Source organism: Onychomys torridus, chromosome 18 (genome assembly GCF_903995425.1).
Source record: "Onychomys torridus chromosome 18, mOncTor1.1, whole genome shotgun sequence".
Taxonomy (NCBI): domain Eukaryota; kingdom Metazoa; phylum Chordata; class Mammalia; order Rodentia; family Cricetidae; genus Onychomys; species Onychomys torridus.
In genome coordinates, this window is record NC_050460.1 from 31,554,773 (window position 1) to 31,575,151 (window position 20,379).

General features: G+C 53.2%; 1 protein-coding gene across 6 annotated transcripts; it reads left to right on the forward strand.

Moving 5' to 3' along the window:
• Positions 1-1,007: 1,007 nt before the first annotated feature.
• Positions 1,008-20,379, forward strand: LOC118570098 (tyrosine-protein kinase ZAP-70). 6 transcript variants are annotated; one of them, XM_036168478.1, is made up of 13 exons: positions 1,008-1,147; positions 10,947-11,357; positions 11,950-12,110; positions 16,236-16,374; positions 16,465-16,549; positions 16,628-16,671; positions 16,846-16,897; positions 17,207-17,399; positions 17,774-17,980; positions 18,371-18,563; positions 18,648-18,788; positions 18,890-19,002; positions 20,006-20,379. In XM_036168478.1, exons 2-13 carry the CDS (start codon positions 10,956-10,958, stop codon positions 20,127-20,129), a joined length of 1,854 nt encoding a protein of 617 aa, XP_036024371.1. In that variant the 5' UTR covers positions 1,008-1,147; positions 10,947-10,955; the 3' UTR covers positions 20,130-20,379. The 6 variants fall into 6 exon arrangements, with proteins under 6 accessions (XP_036024371.1, XP_036024372.1, XP_036024373.1 ...); XM_036168479.1 differs by having other exon boundaries at positions 1,013-1,147; positions 17,225-17,399; XM_036168480.1 differs by lacking the exons at positions 1,008-1,147; positions 10,947-11,357 and adding an exon at positions 11,407-11,599.

The window sequence follows — 20,379 nt, forward strand, 5'->3', positions numbered from 1 at the left end:
GAGACCTCTGTGGGGCTGGACTGGAGTGTGTGGGTGTTGGGGGACGCCTGTCTGCATGTCCCAACCCCATAGCCAGTTCTTCCCCAGAGCACCTCTAGAAGAGCCCTGCCATCTTGGTTTTTCTAGCTGAACATCAGCTTAGCTCTGGAGTTCTAGTGGACTCACCACTGCCCGAGTGGGGTCCCTCCTCCAGCTTTAGCCTGCCTGTAAAGTAAGTGTGCCAGTCTAGGGTTCCACCAGAGGTCAGCTGCAGTGTGCTTCCTCTTGGGAGAGGAAAGTTGGGCGCTGTGCTGCCAAGATTTCTGTCACCTTGACAAAAACTATATTCATCTGAGAGGAGGAAACCTCCACTGAGAGAGTGTCTCCACAGATCGTGCTGTGGCAGGCCTGTTGGGCATTTTCTTAATTAGTGATTGATGGAGAAGGGTCCAGCCCATTGTGGGTGGGGCCACCCCTGGGCTAGTGGCCCTGGGTTCATATAGGTCCTATATGAAAGCAGGCTGAGCAAGCTATGGGGAGCAGGCCAGTAAGCAGCACCCCTCCATGGCCTCTGCCTCAGCTCCTGCCTCCTCCAGGTTCCTGCCCTGCTTGAGTTCCTGTCCTGACTTCCTTCAATAATCCACTGTGATATGGAAGTGTAAGCCAAATAAACCCTTTCCTCCCCAAGATGCTTTGGTCATGGTGTTTCATCTCAGCAGGAGTAACCTTAACCAGGTCAGGCACACTCTGGGGACCCCTCCTTTCCAGAATGTATCCCTCTCTCTCAGCACTCCAGGTCCCTTCTTCTCTCCCTCAGTTTGGGGCTCACTGAGGGCAGCAGCAGCCTGTGCCCAGGAGCCTAGGAGTCCTGGTTGCTGCAATCCTCACCTTCCTCTTCTGGTCCCAACCTTGTGGCTGACGCTGCCTGGCCCCCGGAAGTGCACTCTGCCCCGCCAGGAGCGTGCGGCCTGTGATTTTCCTTGAACACAGCATTTTGTTGCTTTGACGTCAACTTCAAACACAGCTCTCTTTCCTGTCTTCGCGTCAAGGAAATAGGTTGAGCTGCAGAGAAAGCTGTTGGTGAGAAAAAAGAGCTCTGGGGGACACCAGGCCTTCCGGCTAGGCCCTGCCGTGCCCCGTGAACTGTGGTACTGCCGGGGGTGTCCAGGTGAGTGGCCGTTTTCTGGCTTTTGTCCCGTGCATGGTTCCCATGACCATCCAAGGTGACCAGAGCACCAGGTGACCAGAGGGAGGGTGAGTGAACTGGTGTCACTGTCTTGCCTTCACTTCTGTGTGAGGAGGGTGGGGACCACAGGGCCTGAGGCTGGGCTTGGGTAGGCTCTAGTGGTGGGGACAGGTCCACGGGTGGCCTCCTGGCTTGGATCATATAGCATGTGGTAAGGCTGCTAGGATGGAGCGGTACCTTAGCCAATCCTGAAGGTGGCCCGCTTCTGGTGGCCAAGGACAGAGTGGTAGCTGTGAGCCAGGTAGGATGAGAAAGATTTAAAGGACTGAGCTTGGAGGTCTCCAGCTGGAGAAGGGGGTAATGGGCACCCCCTGGGGAAGCAGGTCTCCTGTGGGGTGCCGGCACTCTAGTGTGTTTGGATAAAAGATGTTTTCTGGGTCCCTGGGATCCTATTGGAACAGCTTGTTGGATCCAGGAAGCAGCGAGAAGCAGGCTGGTCCAACAGGACTGTGAACTTGAACAACAAAATGCCCTTGGTATCCGTGAGGGACTCAATTCAGGCTCCACTTGTAGGCAGAGAGCCAGAGGCAAAGGAGCCAAGCACTCAATGTCTGCTTGATGGCTGTGTGTCCTTGACAAGTGTCTTGGCCTCTCTGAGCCTCACTTTGTGTATGTATGTTAAAAGCAGATACAAATGTGGCTTCCCCGATACATGCTTGGCTTGTTTGTTGAGTAAGAGGCTGGGAGAGGCAGGGTCTTGGAGGGAAATATCAGAGCTCCGTGTGGTGAACAGGTTGCAGTGGGTAACATTCGCTGCTCTTGTCTTAGCTAGAGCATTAAGCACACAGTAGGTGCTTACTAAGGCCTTGCTGAAAGATTAGGGTCACAAACTCCTAGGATGGAAGACCTTAGGTGCCACCGGCAGAGGTTCCTCTGGCAAACCGAAGACTCTTTTCAAATCTCAAAGTGTTTTTGTCTCACCTGTGCAAGGCTGGCAGGTTCCTGGGTAGGCAAGCAGCCTGGATGGCGTTGATGTTCACACTGGAGGGCCAGGGGTCCTGGGGCTGTCTGGGTCTGCCTGCTACTTGCTGTGTGACCTCAGGGAAGTCACTCCACCTTTCTGTGGTTTCATAGCTTCCGTATCCCACAGCTCCTTCACAGGGTTCTCTTAGGGGTTAAGGGAACACACTAGCTAGCACTCAGGGACATAGTAGGAGCCATATAATTGGTTGCTATGGTGCCAATTGTTCAGGGACATAGTAGGCACCATGTAATTGGTTGTTATGGTGCTAATTGTTATCATTAGCTCTTGATGGTCCCAGGCTCTGATCTCCACAGATTCTGGAAACTTCCAGGGGGCCTGAAGTACCTGGACCACCCCATACTGACCACCCCTGCTCAGGTCCCAGAACCATCGGAAGGGGAGTGATTCTGATCTAGAGCCATCTGACACCCCCTGTCTCCAGGGCCAGCTGCTAGTGTCTGGAGACATTTTGGATACTGACTTGAGGAATCCAGGCGTGCAATGGACAGATGCCAAGAATGTTGTCAAACACCCTGTCACACACAGCACAGCCCTTCCCACGTCGGTCCCTCGACTCTACAGGGACTCCTGTGTCCTTTTACTGTCCTATAGCTTGAGACCAGAGAGCAGAGACCACCTTGCTTATGGGTCTCACAGTCCTAGCACCCAGGACAGAGTTGGAGGACTCACCTTACTTCAGGGGGTGGAGGGACATTGTCCCATCACTTAACAGATGCTCAGATTGCTGGATTTGGAGACCCATCTCTGACCCCCAGCAGCCCAGCTCTCTAGGCCTTGACAGTCTAAGTAATTCAACTGCAGTGTTGGGGTCTTTGGGGAACGTGGAGTCCCTAGGGGCTTGGATCAACTCTGGATTTTGTTCCGCCCTATGGATGTTAATTGGAGACATCAGTGTTCAGTTTCGACTGGGTCTGAGAGACTGTGGGTCAGATTGGGAGCGTGACATCAGTCTTTCTGAGAGTCAGTTCCCCCAGCTGAGGGATGGGAGTAATGGTTCCCATGTAGCAATTGTGCCGAGGAGCAGGGTAATCGGAGTAGCTCCTAAAGGATGTCACACAGCCCCGTAAGGGAACAGCTGGCCTTGTTCTCAGTGTGGCAGTGAGTGGCGGCTGTACCAGAAAACTGGCTGTGTGGATGTGCCTTGAGGAGCCAGGCACAGACAGGAGCAGAAGATCTGACAGACGGTGACCATGCGGGCCATCAGGGCTAGGATGTGGGAGGTTGTGGCTATGGAAGGCTCCCCTCCCAGGCACTTGATGCAGCCTGGGGAGGGTGGTGGAAACCTGGGAACCAGGAACTTTCTAGCAGGGAAGAGTAACTGGAAACACTAAGCACATGGCCAGGACAAAGGCATGGGTAGCCTAAGTCTACTGTGGGGCAAGTCTACTGTGCCCCATGTGCTAGTGGGTGAAGCCCCCACACCTACTCCTAGACCTTCCTGTGACCCTCATGTTTGCCATGCTCTTGAAGGGGTGCCCTTGTCCATCACAGCCGATTGCAGTCTTTGGCTCCCCAGTATTTGTGGCCAAAGAAAATGCAAAAATTCTGTACTTGCAGCATGCAGGGGATAAAGATGTCAGCATATTGACACACGTGTACCATATTTAGTGGTGAAGGGAAATGAGCTGGCATTGGGATGGAGCGCCAAGGGGAGGCTGCACTAGAGGGAGGTCAGGGAACAGACCTGAATGAAGTGGAGGAACGGGGGGTGGGAGGGAGGCGTAAGCAGCGCAGAGGCCCTGAGCTCGGACTATGATCGCTGCAGCCCCTCAGAGGGACTTGAATAAATAGTTTAAGGAGGCCCCCATGGCTGAGAGAAGGCAGAGTGGGTGTGCTAACTCAGGAAGGGGCCAGGCCCTGCGCTTGGTACCTGGAGTCTGCAGCTCCACAGTTCTGAGCATCGTCCCTAGTCTAGTCTAAGAACAGTGGGGAGCTCAGCTCTCCAACTCAATCCACACCACCACTGACATTTACTAGAAGATCTGAGACTGTGTGATTCAAATCTGCCCTATGTCAGGAAAGCCAGGAAGGGGCCTATCACCCTCACGGCATATTCAGTACATCTCGTTGCGGTCACTGGTGCTTATCATGTGATCAAGATGGGACCCTACTGAGGGACAAATACCTGTGCTGTGTCTATTGTGGGGAGCTCAGAGTGGCCTAGGAATTAAGCAAGCATGGCTTCATGGAGACTCTGGGTAAAGACTGGGGGGTCAGAGGGAGAGGATTGGGGAGAGCACCAGGACCTAGAACAGAGATGTGGTGATTGTGGATGAGTAAGAGGAAGTATGTGAGACATGCCTGTAATCTGAGCACTTGGGGAGCAAAGGCAAAAGGACCGTAAATTCAAGCCCAGCCTGGAATTAGCAAGGCTTTGTTTCAAGAAAATAAAGTGTGAGCCAGGCGGTGGTGTTGCACGCCTTTAATCCCAGCACTCAGGAGGCAGAAGCAGGTGGATCTCTGAGTTCGAGGCCAGCCTGGTCTACAGAGTGAGTTCCAGGACAGCCAAGGATATACAGAGAAACCCTGTCTTTCATGAAACCTGCCCACAAAAGAGGGGGTCCGGGGGACTCGGACTATAGTTGAGCTTGTTATACCAGGAGATGAGCTCGTCAAGGTGGCCACCTAGGGCAATGCCAGCTCCAGTGTCAATGGTGGAGGAATGTGGGTCTCTATTAAAGTATCAGCAGACAGTCTTCAGTATGGCCCAGGATGCCTTTCAGGAGACCCTCTGATGCCTATTTCACCAGCTGCTTGATGTTACTGGATTTGGCAACCAGGTGGCCGGTCAGATCCACAGCAGACCCGTGGAAGGTCCGAGAGCTTCCTGCTCAGTGCTGGGATGAGTTACAACCTTCATAGTGCCAGTGAATGCAGAGATGATGTTCTGGGCATCCTCAGGGCCCCAGGCCATGGTTTCCCAGAGGGATCATCCATAGTCTTCTGGGTGGTGGCGATGGCATGGAGTATGGCCGTGAGTCCCTGAAGAATATCAAAGTTGTCATGGATGACACTGACCAGGGCGGGCTGAGCAGTTGGTGGGGTACACTGCTGGCAATCTTGAATGAGTCATCCTACTTCTTGTGGTTCACACCCACTGTAAACATAGGGGCATCAGCCTAAGGGCAGAGATGACGACCCTCTTGACTCCACCCTTCAAGTGTACTCTGGCCTTCTCCATGGTGGTGAAGACACCAGAAGAACTCGCAACACCCTCGGCACCAACATCACTTGGTCTGATGTTGGTGACCTCTCACTCTGGAATACGGAGATGACCTTCCTGTTGATGAGTTTTCTTCTGGGAGCAGGATTGTGCCCTGGAACTTGCCATGGGCAGAGTCATACTGGAACATGTAGACCATGTGGTGAGGTTAATAAAGGGGTCATTGATGGCGACAGTATCCACTTTGCAGAGCGGAAGGCAGCCCTGGTGACTAGGTGTGCAGTCCAGCTATGTCCATTTACCCTGGCCTTCATTGTTGTGTCTTAGGGCAATGTAGGAGAATATGTGGTTATAATCCTGGAATGGGAAGGATCAAAGACCATAACAGGCTTCTTTTTTTTTTTTTTTGTGTGTGTGTGTGTGTGTGTTTCAAGATAGGGTTTCTCTGTGTAGCTTTGCGCCTTTCCTGGATCTCGCTTGGTAGCCCAGGCTGGCTTCGAACTCACAGAGATTCGCATAACAAGCTTCTCAACCCAAGCTCTGCCTGCTCTCCTCCCCAACTAAGCCCTTGAGTCAGCCCAGGCTGGACCCAGGGTCCTGGAGGGTTTGAAGGACACAACTCAGGACAGATAGTGATGAACTGGCCCTGAGTCTTGGTTCACACTGGGAGGCTGTGGGGGAACCAGCTCTTGGGAGCATCTGTGCCACACTGACCTGGCCTGCAGATGGGAGACAGCATAAACACCAGTGCCAGCGTCTTGCTCCCAGCCCTTCATCTTCTGCCTCTGTCTTCCTCTGATGGTCTCAGCATCACTGGCTACAGTGTCTCTAAAGACTTGGCCACCATGTTGCAGGAATAGAATGAGGATGGACCAGAAAGGCCAGGGAGGTGGGTGCAGACACAGGGATCCAGTGCCCCCCACCACACTGGCTGCCTGTCGGCCGGGCATGATTATCATAACTGTCACCAGTAGTGGGATGGTGGGTAGAACAGAAACAGGGTAAACTCCTGCCTCTGAGCCACCTTGGCCTTTGGTCTTAGATACCAATCTTGGTTTGTAGCCTTGGACTAGGCTCTGAGAACCAGCCTTCTCCAGATCCTCTTCTATAATCAACTTCTGACTACCCAGGCTGCACCTGTGGCCCTGTAGGGCAGAGATGCTCAAACCATGTGACTGACAGCTTCCTGCCACAGTTTCCTGCTCCAGAGACCAGTCTTGTTGCAGACCCTACCACCAGACAAGCGTCCCCCCCCCCAACCCCACATCCTTCAGCCTTACACACTGTAAAGCAGCTTTAGGAGTTGCCCAGGAGGGGCTAGCTGGGTTTGGGGAGACAGAGAGGGCTAGCCAGGGAGGGCATATTTAGTGGAGTAGTGCAGGGGTGAACATCTGGAAGTGAGCCCGAAGGAAGCAAGTAACCCAGCCTGGTTGGGGCAGAGGGCGGAGGAGTTTCGATCCAATGAGGGAGGCATAGTTGGTTCTCAAGCAGAAGACGCTCTGGTGAAGAATCATCTAGGAGCAGCCTGTGGACCCTCGAGCTCAGCTCAAGTGGAAACAGACTGTGGGGGCTCAGCTAACCACAGGCACTCTGCGTGTGAGATCTGCATCTCGGTTTGTATTAATAGAAACAGTTGGTAGAGATCAAAGGAGGTATTGGGAACACAAACGAACATCAGGCTAGAGATCTGGCTTGGGGGAGAGGTGCGTGTAGAGCCTGTGAGCTCCTGACAGGATAACCAAGTACAGGGACAAGACTTAGGGAAGGGGGGGGGGAGGGAGGGAGGGAGGAGGGAGTGGGGAGAACACATACAAGCCCATAGAAAGTATCAGGGCCCAAGGGAGCTAAGCTAGGGAGCTCATAAGAACCAGAGAGATGTGAGGCCAAGCAGGAGGGAGGGGACATGATAACCATCACTCAGAGGACCTGGCATTGAAGAGCGGGTGCTTCTCACACCCTGTTTATGATGGTGTTGTTGGTGCCAGAGTAGCCAGGGGTGGAGCAGGACACCAGGCTGGATGAGAGGTGGGTGGAAGTCTGAGAGGTGGAGGCAGGGGTGGAGCCAACCTGGCCCATGTAAATTTTCCTGCTCCCATTACTGCTGACATGTCTAAACCTCCCAGCTGCCTTTCCAGCCCACACAGAGTAGTCCACAAACCACCAATAGAAGAGCTCTGATCTGATGAATGGGTGCAGTCGAGAGACTATTCCCCAATTCCTTCAGGCCCCTGTAGTCACCCCCACCCGATGCCACTGACATGGGCTCCACGCTGCAGTTCTGGCTGGGGCCTGGTTCGCAGCTGCTGGGTCTGCTCACTCTGCACGATGCTGTGCCCTCCACTCTGTAGGCACCGGCTTCTCTTTGCCTGTTGGGAAATAGTTACATTACTTTCAACTTTTGACAGTTATGAATAAAATTGCTACAACACTCCTATGGAGGTTTTTCTGTCAGGTTCCATTTTTTTCCCCCAAGGAGCCTGTGACTTGTTTCAAATACTCTCATGGATGTTTTTAAAAAGGGTCTCCTGGGGCTGGAGCGATGGCTCAGTGATTAAGAGCATGGGCTGCTCTTCTAAAGGACCTGGGTTTGGCTGCTAGCATCCACATGGGGGCTCATAACTGTGTATAACTCCACCCTCTTCTGATCCCCATGGCCACCAGGCATGCACACATGGTGCACAGACATACATGTCCACTAAACACTCATATACAAAAATGATTTTTAAAGTGAAGGGTTGGGGATTTAGTTCAGTGGTAGAGCACTTGCCTAGCAAGTGCAAGGCCCTGGGTTCGGTCCTCAGCTCAAAAAAATACAAAAATGAAAAGACCCTCCCTCTCACCCTTCCCTCCATTTCATTGTTTGGCTTTCTGAGACAGGGTCTCACTCTCTCAGCTGGCCTTAACTCTGTATCCTACCCAGGCTGGCCTGGAGCTCAATCCTCCTGCCTCAGCCTCCCAAGTGCAGGGATCACAAGTGTGTATCATCATGCCAGTTTAGACATCACCCTTCTCCAGGTAGAAACAGACAGCACTGCTGATTATGCAGGCTTCTGATCACTGACTGTCGGAGGTGGGCATCCAGAGGCCTGTCAAGCCTGGCTTCCCATCCTGTATTTGTACCTTGTGATCAGCAGCCCCCAGCTTCCCAGACAAAGGCCTTGGCCTGGTCCCATCCAAGCATCTTTCTCAGCCTCAGCCACCATCTCTGCCCATTCCTGGACACATCTACCAAGCCTATGCTTCTACCCCCTGCCCTTGTGTGTATAAGGACACTGAGTCCCTTCTTTATCACAGTTTATGCCCAAGAGCCCTTCCTGGGTCAGCTAAGTAGATAACAAGTAATTGTTATGATGAACTAACTTTCCTCCCCAACATTGCATAAAAGCAAGAATACAGAGAATGGAAAGAATGAATTGTCTTTTCCTGCTCACCCCTGGATTCTACAGACATTTTGCTCTGCTTCTCATGGAGATTGTCCCTCATTATTCACAGATTCCGTGTTTGAGAATTCATCTGCTAGCTGAACTTTGCAATCCTCAAAATAATGTGTTTTCCCACAATTTGCAGATACACACAGAATGGAAAGAATATTGAGTCACTGATAATCACGTCACCACTGAGCATGAGCCATATGGGGCTCTTGTTTTTATGGGGTGGCACATTTCCTGGGCCTTTCCATGACAGGCAGATGCTCTACCACAGAGGTCCAGCTCTAGCCCAACAATGTGTATTCAGTAAGGCAGGAGTGTGTGCGCGCACACACATACACACACACACACACACACACACACAAAACACACACACAGATGGTACAGACAACTGTGATGGGAACCTGCTGATGGTAGGCAAATGCTGAAGAGGATGACACAGGAGAATCACAAGTTCAAGGCCAGCCTAGGCTGTACCTTTATGCCTGGTGTACTGGCACAGGTTTATAATCCCAGTACATGGGAGGTGGAGGCAGGAGGATCAGGAACTCAAACAGTCTCAGCAACATAGTGAATTCAAGGCCAACCTGGGCTATATGAAACCCCCACCTCAACCTCCCTCCCAACAGTTACATTTTGGCCACATGGCCAGGGAATCTAAGCCTGCATCTGTTCTTCAGTAGTTACTATTCAGTGTTTGCAGAGATTTTTCTAGAACTACTGTGCATAACAAGAGTTTACAACCTTTTTATCCATTCCCCCCTCTGTTGTCTATACTAGATGTTTTCAACACTGCAGTCACAGCACCCACCACAGCCCGAACATTCTGCATGCAGATCTGCAGCTGGGGCTCAGTACTGAGTAGTTCTCCCTAGAGGAGAAAATACAATGAATCTTAGGTGCACACTGGGTTTTGATTAATTCAAACACCGGCGTACCCCAAGCCCTAACATGACAGGACATTAGCATCACTCCAGGCACTTTAGGGTAGACAATTGTAAACTATTGCCTATCAGTATCTATCTACCTATCTATCTACCTACCTACCTACCTATCTATCTATCTATCTATCTATCTATCTATCTTATCTACCTGTCATCCAACTCTATCTATCTATCTATCCATCCACCCATTTATCCACTCATCCATCTATCCATCCACCTACCCACCCATCCCATCCATCCATCCATCCATCCATCCATCCATCCATCCATCCATCCATATATACATAATCCACACATTCATATATACATCCATACATCCATGCATCATGTGAGTCTCTTGCCTCAGCCTCCCAAACGCTGGGATTACAGACAGGAGCCACCATGCCTGTCTCCCCCTCCCTCCTCCCCACTTTTCTTTTCTCCCCCAACCACACACTCATTTTGTTTAACAGCTGCACCAGAACTAACATCTTTCTAGGGATGGATATTCAGATCAACTCCTGCTTTCTGAAACTGGTTCAGCAAAGCCGAGGAGCAGGGCAAGGGGAATTATAAAGGCCGAGGGCACCCACTGGGAAGTGGAGAAGGCTGGGGCCAGGTTCTCTGATGAGCTGCTTGTTAGCTTTGCTCTGCCTGACTCTCTCCCCTTCATGGTTTCTGAGGAGGTGGCTATTCCTCATCCTTCTGCTCTGGGCTCAAAAGAGGTGGCCCTTCTAGCTATGGAAACCTTTTCTCTCTAACATCACTCTTCACATCCTGACCTCAGTCTGCAACGGTAATGGTCATTCTTGTCTATCACATTACTGACCGCTGCCTCCTCAGCTTGTGTGACTTTCAAGAGAGCAGGGGACGACAATATTTTATAGATAATATCCTCAGCATCTAGCTTGAAACGCAACAAAACAAACAAAAGAAACCCATGTGTTTGGGACATGAAGGGTCGGTTCAGGCATAGGGACCTCTAGGGTGTCTGGATGCACTGTGCACGGGATTCTGAAAAGTCCAACGTGGGTTGCAGACCCGGATGGGTGCCCAGGACACTGCCACTCCTCTCTGGAACCGACTCCGGTGCAAAGATGAGGTGCCTCTGGCTATACCCCATAGATGGCCATCCTCGTGGGCTCTCTCTGGCCCCGAAGGCCGGGGTTCGGGAAGGGCTGCGGGTCCTGACGCTTTTCTGCATGCCTTTCTGCACCCACAGGGCCCGGCGATGCCCGACCCCGCAGCGCACCTGCCCTTCTTCTACGGCAGCATCTCGCGCGCCGAGGCCGAGGAGCATCTGAAGCTGGCAGGCATGGCCGACGGGCTGTTCTTGTTACGCCAGTGCCTGCGCTCGCTGGGGGGCTACGTGCTGTCGCTGGTGCACGACGTGCGCTTCCACCACTTTCCCATCGAGCGCCAACTCAACGGCACCTACGCCATCGCGGGCGGGAAGGCGCACTGCGGCCCAGCTGAGCTTTGCCAGTTCTACTCGCAAGACCCCGACGGGCTGCCCTGCAACCTGCGGAAGCCGTGCAACCGGCCGCCCGGCCTGGAGCCGCAACCCGGGGTCTTCGACTGCCTGCGCGATGCCATGGTGCGCGACTACGTGCGCCAGACCTGGAAGCTGGAGGTGAGGGCGTGGCCAGAGGGGGTGTGGCCAGAGGGGACGTGGGCGGGGCCTGACGGTGGCCAGGCATGCGATGTCTTCTTCACTGGCTGGCATGATGCTCCAAGATCTGGGATTTGGAAGCAAGTGTAGGCCTTGGTTGAGCCCGTGACCTGGAAGGAGGACATTAGGTCCGGGCTTGCTGGCGACGGTGGTAATTTGTCTTGCGCAGCTTGAGCAATGCTGTGACTATGACAGGCTTAAAGGTAGTGGCACCTCTTGGGCTTGAAGACCGTGAAGGGGCGGGCGTGCGCCCTACAGCAGGATGGCAGACAGGGACTGTGGGCTGTAGTTCACAACATGTGCTGTGCCTGAGCTGGAAATTGTGTAGGGTCTTGAAGTTGATGAGCTCCGAGCTGGGCTAGGCGGTGAGGCCTGGCTACCGTGCCTCCCTGGCTGGGTTAGGAGGGAGACCTGAGGGCTAGTGGAGGGTACCCCCTTGCAGATGCACCCTAGTTGTGCCGAGTGGGGTGGGTTCTGGAGGGTCTAGAGGTGCAAGCCGGTTCCGGGGGCTGTCCACTTGGCCACGCCCACAGCGCTCCCCTCCTGTCTTCAGGGCGATGCCCTGGAACAGGCCATCATCAGCCAGGCCCCACAAGTGGAGAAGCTCATTGCCACCACAGCCCATGAGCGGATGCCCTGGTACCACAGCAGCCTGACTCGCGAGGAGGCTGAACGCAAACTCTATTCCGGCCAGCAGACAGACGGCAAGTTCCTGTATGTGGGGCACGGGGGGTTCCAGGTGATGAGGGGCCGGGTGGGCTGAGACCTGAGTGTGCCCCGGGGCCCATAGGGCGACTGTCGCTGTGCGCATGCGCACGGGTGCTTTGGTACGGTAACGTCCTCTCTGAACAGGGAGGACTCCGAAGTTGGCCGCATCTGTGTTGAGCTCAGCTTTTTTTGCCATCCGCAGGCTGTGGGACTTGGGCTGGGTAAATGATATGACTAGACAGAGGTGACTGTCTCAAGGAGACGGGAACCCAACAGGACCCTCGTCAGATGGAGGTGAACGCTGTGTGGGGTGGGTGCGAAGGGGCTACAGTGAGGCCGCTGAGGGGGGCTTACTGAGAATGTGAGAAGGTGAAAGAGGAGCCGCAGGAGGAGGGTTGGAGGTAGATCATGATGGAGCCTTTCCTTAGCAGGTAAGAGGACCCGGGTTCGACTCCCACCCCAGAAAAGCCAAACCAAACAACATAGAAAAGATGTTTTGGGGTGCAGGGTGCTTCTAACAAACGTGGTGGCCAGGTGAAAAGGTCCAGAGGCAGGAATTAACTTGGCATGTTGGAGAACACTGAGGCCAGTGTTCCTGAAGTTATTAGTGAGGGGGGTGGCCCTGGCTTTTATATTGAGAGAGGTAGAGGCTCTGGGGGCTCCGGGATGTTGACGCAACTACTTCAACCTGTCCTCTAGCAGTACCTGCCTGGGACCTGTGTAAAGGAGCTCATGAATTAATACATGTAAAGCAGGAACATGAGCAAGATGGCGTTAAATGTCAGCTCTTGTTCCTATGTGACTGTGGGTCTGTGCGTGTCTGAGCCACAGCTGGGGGTTGTTCATGAGTTTGTCATGGTTGGAGACCCTCTGAAGCTGGGCATTTGAAAAACCTGCCAGCAGGAGCTTTCTTGCTTGGGTGTAAGGTTTTTTTTTTTTTTTTTTTTTTTTTTTGGTTTGTTTGTTTTGTTTTGTGTGTGTGTGTGTGTGTGTGTGTGTGTGTGTGTGTGTGTGTGTGTGTGTGTATAAATGTGATCCAGATAACACTCAGGCATCCACATATGGAGAAAGTTGGTGGTTGCCTCTTTCCATGACTCTGGGAACCTCTGTGTTCACCTCAAGAACCTTTGGGAGACAATTCCCAGGTCCACCCTTCTCATGGGTGCCTGAGTCCTGCCGGGTTGGATCATTGCTCTGCCTCCTACCACAGGGATGCTCCTTTCCCAGGATCCCCTTGGAGGAACTGACTTGATTTTTCACCACACACTGAGGTCTGTGGGTCTCCTCAGAGATGCCCTTCTCTCCAGGATTCTGCTGGTGTTGGATTAAAAAAAAAAGCATGTGTATGCAGGGCTGGAGAGGTGGTACTGCTCTTCTAGGGGACCCGAGTTTGGTTCCCAGCATCATTGTGGGGTGGTTTACATTCACCTGTAACTGCAGGTCAGGGGCAGGGGGTCCAACACCTCTGGCCTCCACGGACACTTGCACTCACATGCACATACCCCACCTTCCATATGCATGATTTAAAAAACAGTAAGAAATCTTATACAGTAAAATTCTTTTTGATATTTTACCCTACCTGACGGAGTTAGGCTGTGAGTTGGAGGGATATTTCTAGGCTCTTGAGGGAGGTGTCTTTCTTCACTGTGCTCGGTCGGGGCTTTCAAAGTTCTCACTGGGAGCTCTTATCCTGACAGCTTTCCCTTTACACGTGACCACATTCCTCTTGCATTTTTCTCTACACGTTCTCTGTTATGTTTGCTGCATGTTTTAACTAAGATACGCCATGCGGGCTCTCTCTCCTGGTCTTGTCTGTTTGGTGCTCTGGGTCTTTCTTGTATCTGTGTGGGTGTGTCTTTCTTTAGTTTGGGGAAGTTCTGCTCTACAGTCTTGTTGAAGATCTGGTCTGTGCCATTGACTTGGGGTTTTTCTCCATCTATGCCTGTAGTTCTAGGGTTCCCCCCCCCATGGTGTCCCAAATTTCCTGTTTTAATTTTTTTTTTCATGTTCCTCACTGATTTGGTGTAGAGTCTCTATTTTATCTTTGGAATCAGATATTCTGTCTTCTGTCTGATTCATTCTACGTGTAAGGCTTTCTTTGGAGGGTTCTAATTGAGTTATTGGCCTTTTCAACTCCATCTTCATTTGGGCTTGAGTTCTCTTCAATGTTTCCATCTCCTGATTAACTTCCATCTCAGTCCTGGATTGTCATCATTTCCATCATCTGTCTGTGTTCTCCTGACCACTGCTCAGGCAGTTATTCTCCTGGAGCTCTTTCCCTTCATTCCATCCAGCTGTTCCTTTGTGTCTTCTTTAGCCTCCCTGAATCCCCAGAGGAGGTTTATTTGTTTATTTTTGAAACTTTAACTTTTTTATTGATTCTTTGGGAGTTTCACATCCCAGTGGAGGTTTATGATGGACTAAATTCTGTGTCCTGGGGTTCCTCTAGGACAAGAGTTCTCACTCAGCCTTCCTAATGCTGAGTCCTTTTAATACAGTTCCTCACGTTGTGGTGACCCTCCACCACAAAATTATTATTGTTGCTACTTTATAACTGTAATCTTGTTACTGTTATGAATCCTAATGTAAGTATCTGTGTTTCCTGATGGTCTTAGGTGACCCTTGTGAAAGGGTCATTCTACCCCCAAGGGGGTCATGCCCCACAGATTGAGAACCTCTGATCTAGGTAATTCTCATTGGCAAACATTTCTTCAGAACTGGTGGGTTCTGGAGAGGAGAGACTGGCTTGATCTTTCATATTAGTATTCTTGTGATGCAGTCTGAGTGTGTGACTTTCCTCGTTCTGAATTTGGGCAGAGCAGGTTAGGGGAAGGCTGGGTCTAGAGTTTGGAAATGACTTGGGTGGAATGAGTCCAGGTGGACAGAGGACTGGGCTGCTTTCTGTCCCAAGCCTGGAGTGTGGGAGGTAGATCTGTTTGAGTGGAAAGGTTGGCTGTGACTTGGAGAGTCCTTTGGTTTGGGGGATGGGTAGGGACAGTCCTGAGCCAAGCCTAGGGCTCCTCAGCAGTGAAGGCCAGACTAGGCTGTACACTGGTTGTGGGACCCAGGCTAAATCTAGTGGGTCAAAAAAAATGTCACTGGGGTAGACCCTGGAGGAGGACATAGGAAGTCTGGATACATAGTGGGGTGGTGAAGGTGACTCACCAGCAACCTGTGGGTGGTTGTGGGTAGGAGCAGGCCTTTGTGGAGGCCCAGAGCTTGGCTGCAGTGCAGGCACAGGTGTCCAGACTAGAGTGGGGCACTAGTTGTGGAACCCAGACTAGATCTGGCAGGTTGTGGAACAATGAGGACTGGGTGTTCTGGGGTACTCATCAGGCTGGACCTTGGAGGAAGACGTGGGAAGTCTGGGTATAGAACGGGGTGGTGGAGGCAGTGCCCAGGTCCTTCTGACTTGGCATAGTTCTTACATTTTACATCGACACACCTTCTCCAACAAGGTCACACCTAATCCTTCCCAAGCAGGTCCACCATCTAGGGAACAAGCATTTAAATATATGAGCCTATGGGGGGCATTCTCATTGAAACCACCACAGTAGCTGAGTGTCATTCATGGGTAGGGAAGTACTCCTCAAATGATGCTGTGTTGTTTGAGGTGTTGAATGACTTTGCCATGGTGTTTCATGTGTGTGTGTGTGTGTGTGTGTGTGTGTGTGTGTGTGTGTGTGTATACACACAAGGATTATGGGTTCCTCTGTCCCTCCATGGTTAGTCAAACATATGGCTGAAAATACCGCTGATGGTTGGGTACCCCTAGGATGACTGTCTCCCAGTGTGTAGCAAGAATCTCACCACTGTGGAGGAGCAGGTGGCTCCTGTGTGTGGGTGATCCGCCCCCATGGCTCCATATCCACTGTGGGCCAGTGGATTCAAGTCTGCCTTTGGATTACCTCATGTTTCCCGTGTACTCAGCATTGCCCTCTCTGCCCCTCTCCCCCATGGTCCCCATAAAGGTGCAGAAGTTTGGTGGCACCCATCTGTGGCTTTCCCATTCTCTGCGGCTGCTTCGGGAGGTTCTGGGTGTGGAGCCCGTAGCACGTGTGTTAGTAGAGGGAACTGAGGCACAGGAAGTCACCCATTGCTGTAGGGGTGACACCCTTTCTCCCCCTCCAGACTGAGGCCCCGGAAGGAGCAGGGTACATATGCGCTGTCCCTCGTCTATGGGAAAACTGTGTACCATTATCTCATAAGCCAGGACAAGGCTGGCAAGTTCTGCATTCCCGAAGGCACCAAGTTCGACACGCTCTGGCAGGTAGGCCGACCGTGTTCCAAGGAGAACCCTGTGATGGGCTGCTGAGCTCCTGGGGGCTGGGAAGGCCCCACCTGACACCCCCTTCCACAGCTGGTGGAGTACCTCAAGCTGAAGGCGGATGGGCTCATTTACCGCTTGAAGGAGGCCTGCCCCAACAGTAGTGCCAGCGCTGAAGGTGAGGGGGGCAGGCGGGAGGCAGCAAGTGTGCAGGAGGCCATGTCCCGTACTCACAGTCCCTTCCCTTCCCCAACAGCTGCTGCACCCACACTCCCAGCCCACCCGTCCACATTTACTCAGGTGAGCCAGTGGCACCTCAGGGTTGGGACTTGGGTATTGGATGGATAACTTCAGGGAGGTTGGGGTGGAGGAAAGATGGCTACAGAGGAGACGGTCCCTGGGGTGTCCGCAGCGTGCATGGGTCCTGTAAGAGGGCTGGGTCTGGCTGACTGCTGCTGACTCTGTGACCTTTAGCCTCAGAGACGTGTTGACACCCTGAACTCAGATGGATATACCCCTGAACCAGGTGAGCTGGCAGAGGTGGAGGTGGTGGTGGGCTCATGCCCTACTGAAAGCAGGGTCCCTGGCCGGGCTGTGGGACTTAGCAGGAATGACAAGGCCAGAGGCATTGACAGGGACCTGTCCTGTGCACAATTGTGCTCGTACTCAGCATGCCTGCCCGTGTGTCTGCCTATCCCCGTGCATGCTGACACATGGGGTGGGTAAATCATGGCCTGTGGCCATGTGTTTGGTGTGGCTGAGCGTCTCTGGCCCTCTGTATCCTCTCCCCATCTCCTTGTCTGACCTGGGAGTGTGTGACTGTGTGTATGCCCAGCGCGTGTGGCGTCCCCAGATAAGCAACGACCTATGCCCATGGACACGAGCGTGTATGAGAGCCCCTACAGTGACCCCGAGGAGCTCAAGGACAAGAAGCTCTTCCTGAAGCGAGAGAACCTCCTCGTGGCTGATATTGAACTTGGCTGTGGCAACTTTGGCTCAGTGCGCCAGGGAGTCTACCGAATGCGCAAGTATGATGGACCGCTTCTGCCATGGTGGGGGCATCAGAGTCAGGGGCAGTAGGAGCTGGGGTATCAGTCTCGTGACAGCTTGCCTGAGAAGCAGACTCTGGGGTGGGGTGTGATAGGGCTGGACAGTTATGTAGAAAGCCTAGAGACACTGGCCTATGCTGGGGGAGAGGGGGCTTGGCTAAGTTGAAGTTATAGCATCTCCCTGGGGAGATGTCTTAGGCTGAGGTAGTCCCAGGCATCTTGGGGAGTGGATGGGATGCCCTGGCAGTGAGCCAGAGGATGCCCCATGGAACTCAGGGGACAAGAGAGGCAGACGCAGCATGCACTTGCCCAGTTCACTCCTGTACTTAGCTGTGTGGCCATGCCTGTGGCAGGAAGCAGATCGATGTGGCCATCAAGGTGCTCAAGCACAGTACAGAGAAGGCTGACAAGGATGAGATGATGCGGGAGGCCCAGATCATGCACCAGCTTGACAACCCCTACATCGTGCGGCTCATCGGCGTGTGCCAGGCTGAGGCGCTCATGTTGGTCATGGAGATGGCGAGCGGCGGGCCCCTGCACAAGTTCCTGGTTGGAAAGAAGTGAGCCTGGATGGCTGGCCCCTCACAGGGTTGGGGGATGGAGCTGGGAGAGCAGAGTGTGTGTGTGTGTGTGTGTGTGTGTGTGTGTGTGTGTGTGTGTGACTCACTTGCCTTCACTCCTTCATGGACATATGCCTGCCCTACGTGCACTCTGATGCCCACACTCATACTGCAAAGTAGCACCCCTGACTCTGTTTCCCCATATGCACCATGGCAATGATAGCAGGATCTGTACCCAGGGCTCCTGTGAACGTCCAACGAACTGCTGCTTACAGAGCGCTTAGCAACAAGAGCTTTCTAGATGCTGGCCCCCTCACCGCTGCCCAGACTCTCTGTGCTGCGCCCATGCCCATGGGAACCGAGGCTGACTCCACCCCCCCTCTACCCCAGGGAGGAGATCCCAGTCAGCAACGTGGCTGAGCTGCTGCACCAGGTGGCCATGGGCATGAAGTATCTGGAGGAGAAGAACTTCGTGCACCGTGACCTGGCTGCCCGGAATGTTCTGCTGGTCAATCGGCACTATGCCAAGATCAGTGACTTTGGCCTGTCCAAGGCACTGGGCGCCGATGACAGCTATTACACGGTGAGTGTCACCCCAGGAGTCTCTAGGTGGCGGTGGCTGGTGGGCCAGGGGTCCCAGGGTCCTAGCAGCACCTCCTCTTCCCAGGCCCGTTCCGCTGGGAAGTGGCCCCTGAAGTGGTACGCGCCAGAATGCATCAACTTCCGGAAGTTCTCCAGCCGCAGCGATGTCTGGAGCTATGGGGTCACCATGTGGGAGGCCTTCTCCTATGGCCAGAAGCCCTACAAAGTAGGCTGGGTGGAGTTCGGCAGTGGCTGGTGGGGGAGGGGGACCAATGTGAGGGACCCCGGCTCCTCACATACACATGCCTTTGTCCCTGGCCTGGGCAGAAAATGAAGGGGCCCGAGGTCCTGGACTTCATCAAGCAGGGCAAGAGGATGGAATGCCCGCCAGAGTGTCCACCCGAAATGTATTCACTTATGAGCGACTGCTGGACCTACAAGTGAGTTCCAGGTGGGAGGGGGGGGTCTAGTCATTCTGCCCAATCAATGTCACCTTAACTATCTAGTGTTCCACTCAAAGATCTGCACCCGCGTCTCAGATGCTCCGCATTCTACCTTTAATCCGGGCCCATCCTTACTTAGCTTCCCGGCACACTGGCCATGCAATGCAGCCACGGCCCCTGCCACCACCAGCACACAGGTCTGACAGTACTAGACCACCACAGCCACACTGTCACCCAGCCGGTGAAGTGTCCCACGCCGGAGAAGAATTTCCTGCACTTAGTCCTGAGCCCCTACCAGCTGACACTCTACGTCCAGTGTCTCGGGGAAGCCACTTGTGCAGGACACGAATACTTAACACACTCAACTCCCATCCACAACCCCGCCCAGAGCAGATGATAGACGACATACCCAAACAAGTGTCTCCTATAGCAACTATGAAACATGACATTCCAGCATTTGATGCTCCAAGAAATGACGCAGCATTGACTTTGAAACAGTCCAGCTGGCAGGGATGGGGCCATTCATCCTATTTCAACCCATGTTAACTCAGGCTCCCTCAGAAAACACCCAGTACACCCAAACCAGAGGCTAGCACCTAGCAAATCCCACTCCAGTACCACGAACAGCTCCCGGTTGGTCAAGCCTGCTCACCGTTCATCCATCTCCATCCCAAACTCCTCATCTGTCTCCATGTACACTGGTGCCTGGCTCACATACCCAACATGGCTGCATCCAGCATCCCTGCTCCCTGTGGGCAGTAGCTTTCACGCTGCTCCTCAATGCACTGTTCCTGTACCCTCCCGGATTATCTGTGTTCTGTAAGCTGATAGCTCTACTTGTTTTGGAGTGGACACCCCAGAATTCCATCGCTCTCGCACCAAGGAGACCTCATCCAAACCTGCTCCTTTGGGCCCTGAAAGTCCACCCCCAACTCCCCACCCCTTGATCCCTTCCTGCCCTCTGGCTGACACTGAGTTCTGGGTCTGTCCACTCCTACAGGTGGGAAGACCGCCCCGACTTCCAGACCGTGGAACAGCGTATGCGGAATTACTACTACAGCCTGGCCAGCAGGGCTGAGGGGTCCCCACAGTGTGGACAGGTGGCTGAGGTTGCGTGTGGCTGAGCCCCAGGTCTCCCTGCACCCCACCTTTCTTATCTAGCCTCACGCTTGGTCCAGGGTGGGCTGTGTTCAGGAGCACCGGGCACCTCAGGTCCACAGCCCTCTCAAATGTCCACATGAGCCTCACTGGGCACGGAGGCTCTGGGCTGAGGGGACATGTGCTCCCAAGGTCTTACTTCCTCTGTTTCTGAGTGGAAGCGAGGAGTTCTCCAGCGGTCTGTGGCGTCTTTAGAATAAACCCCACTTCTCTTCA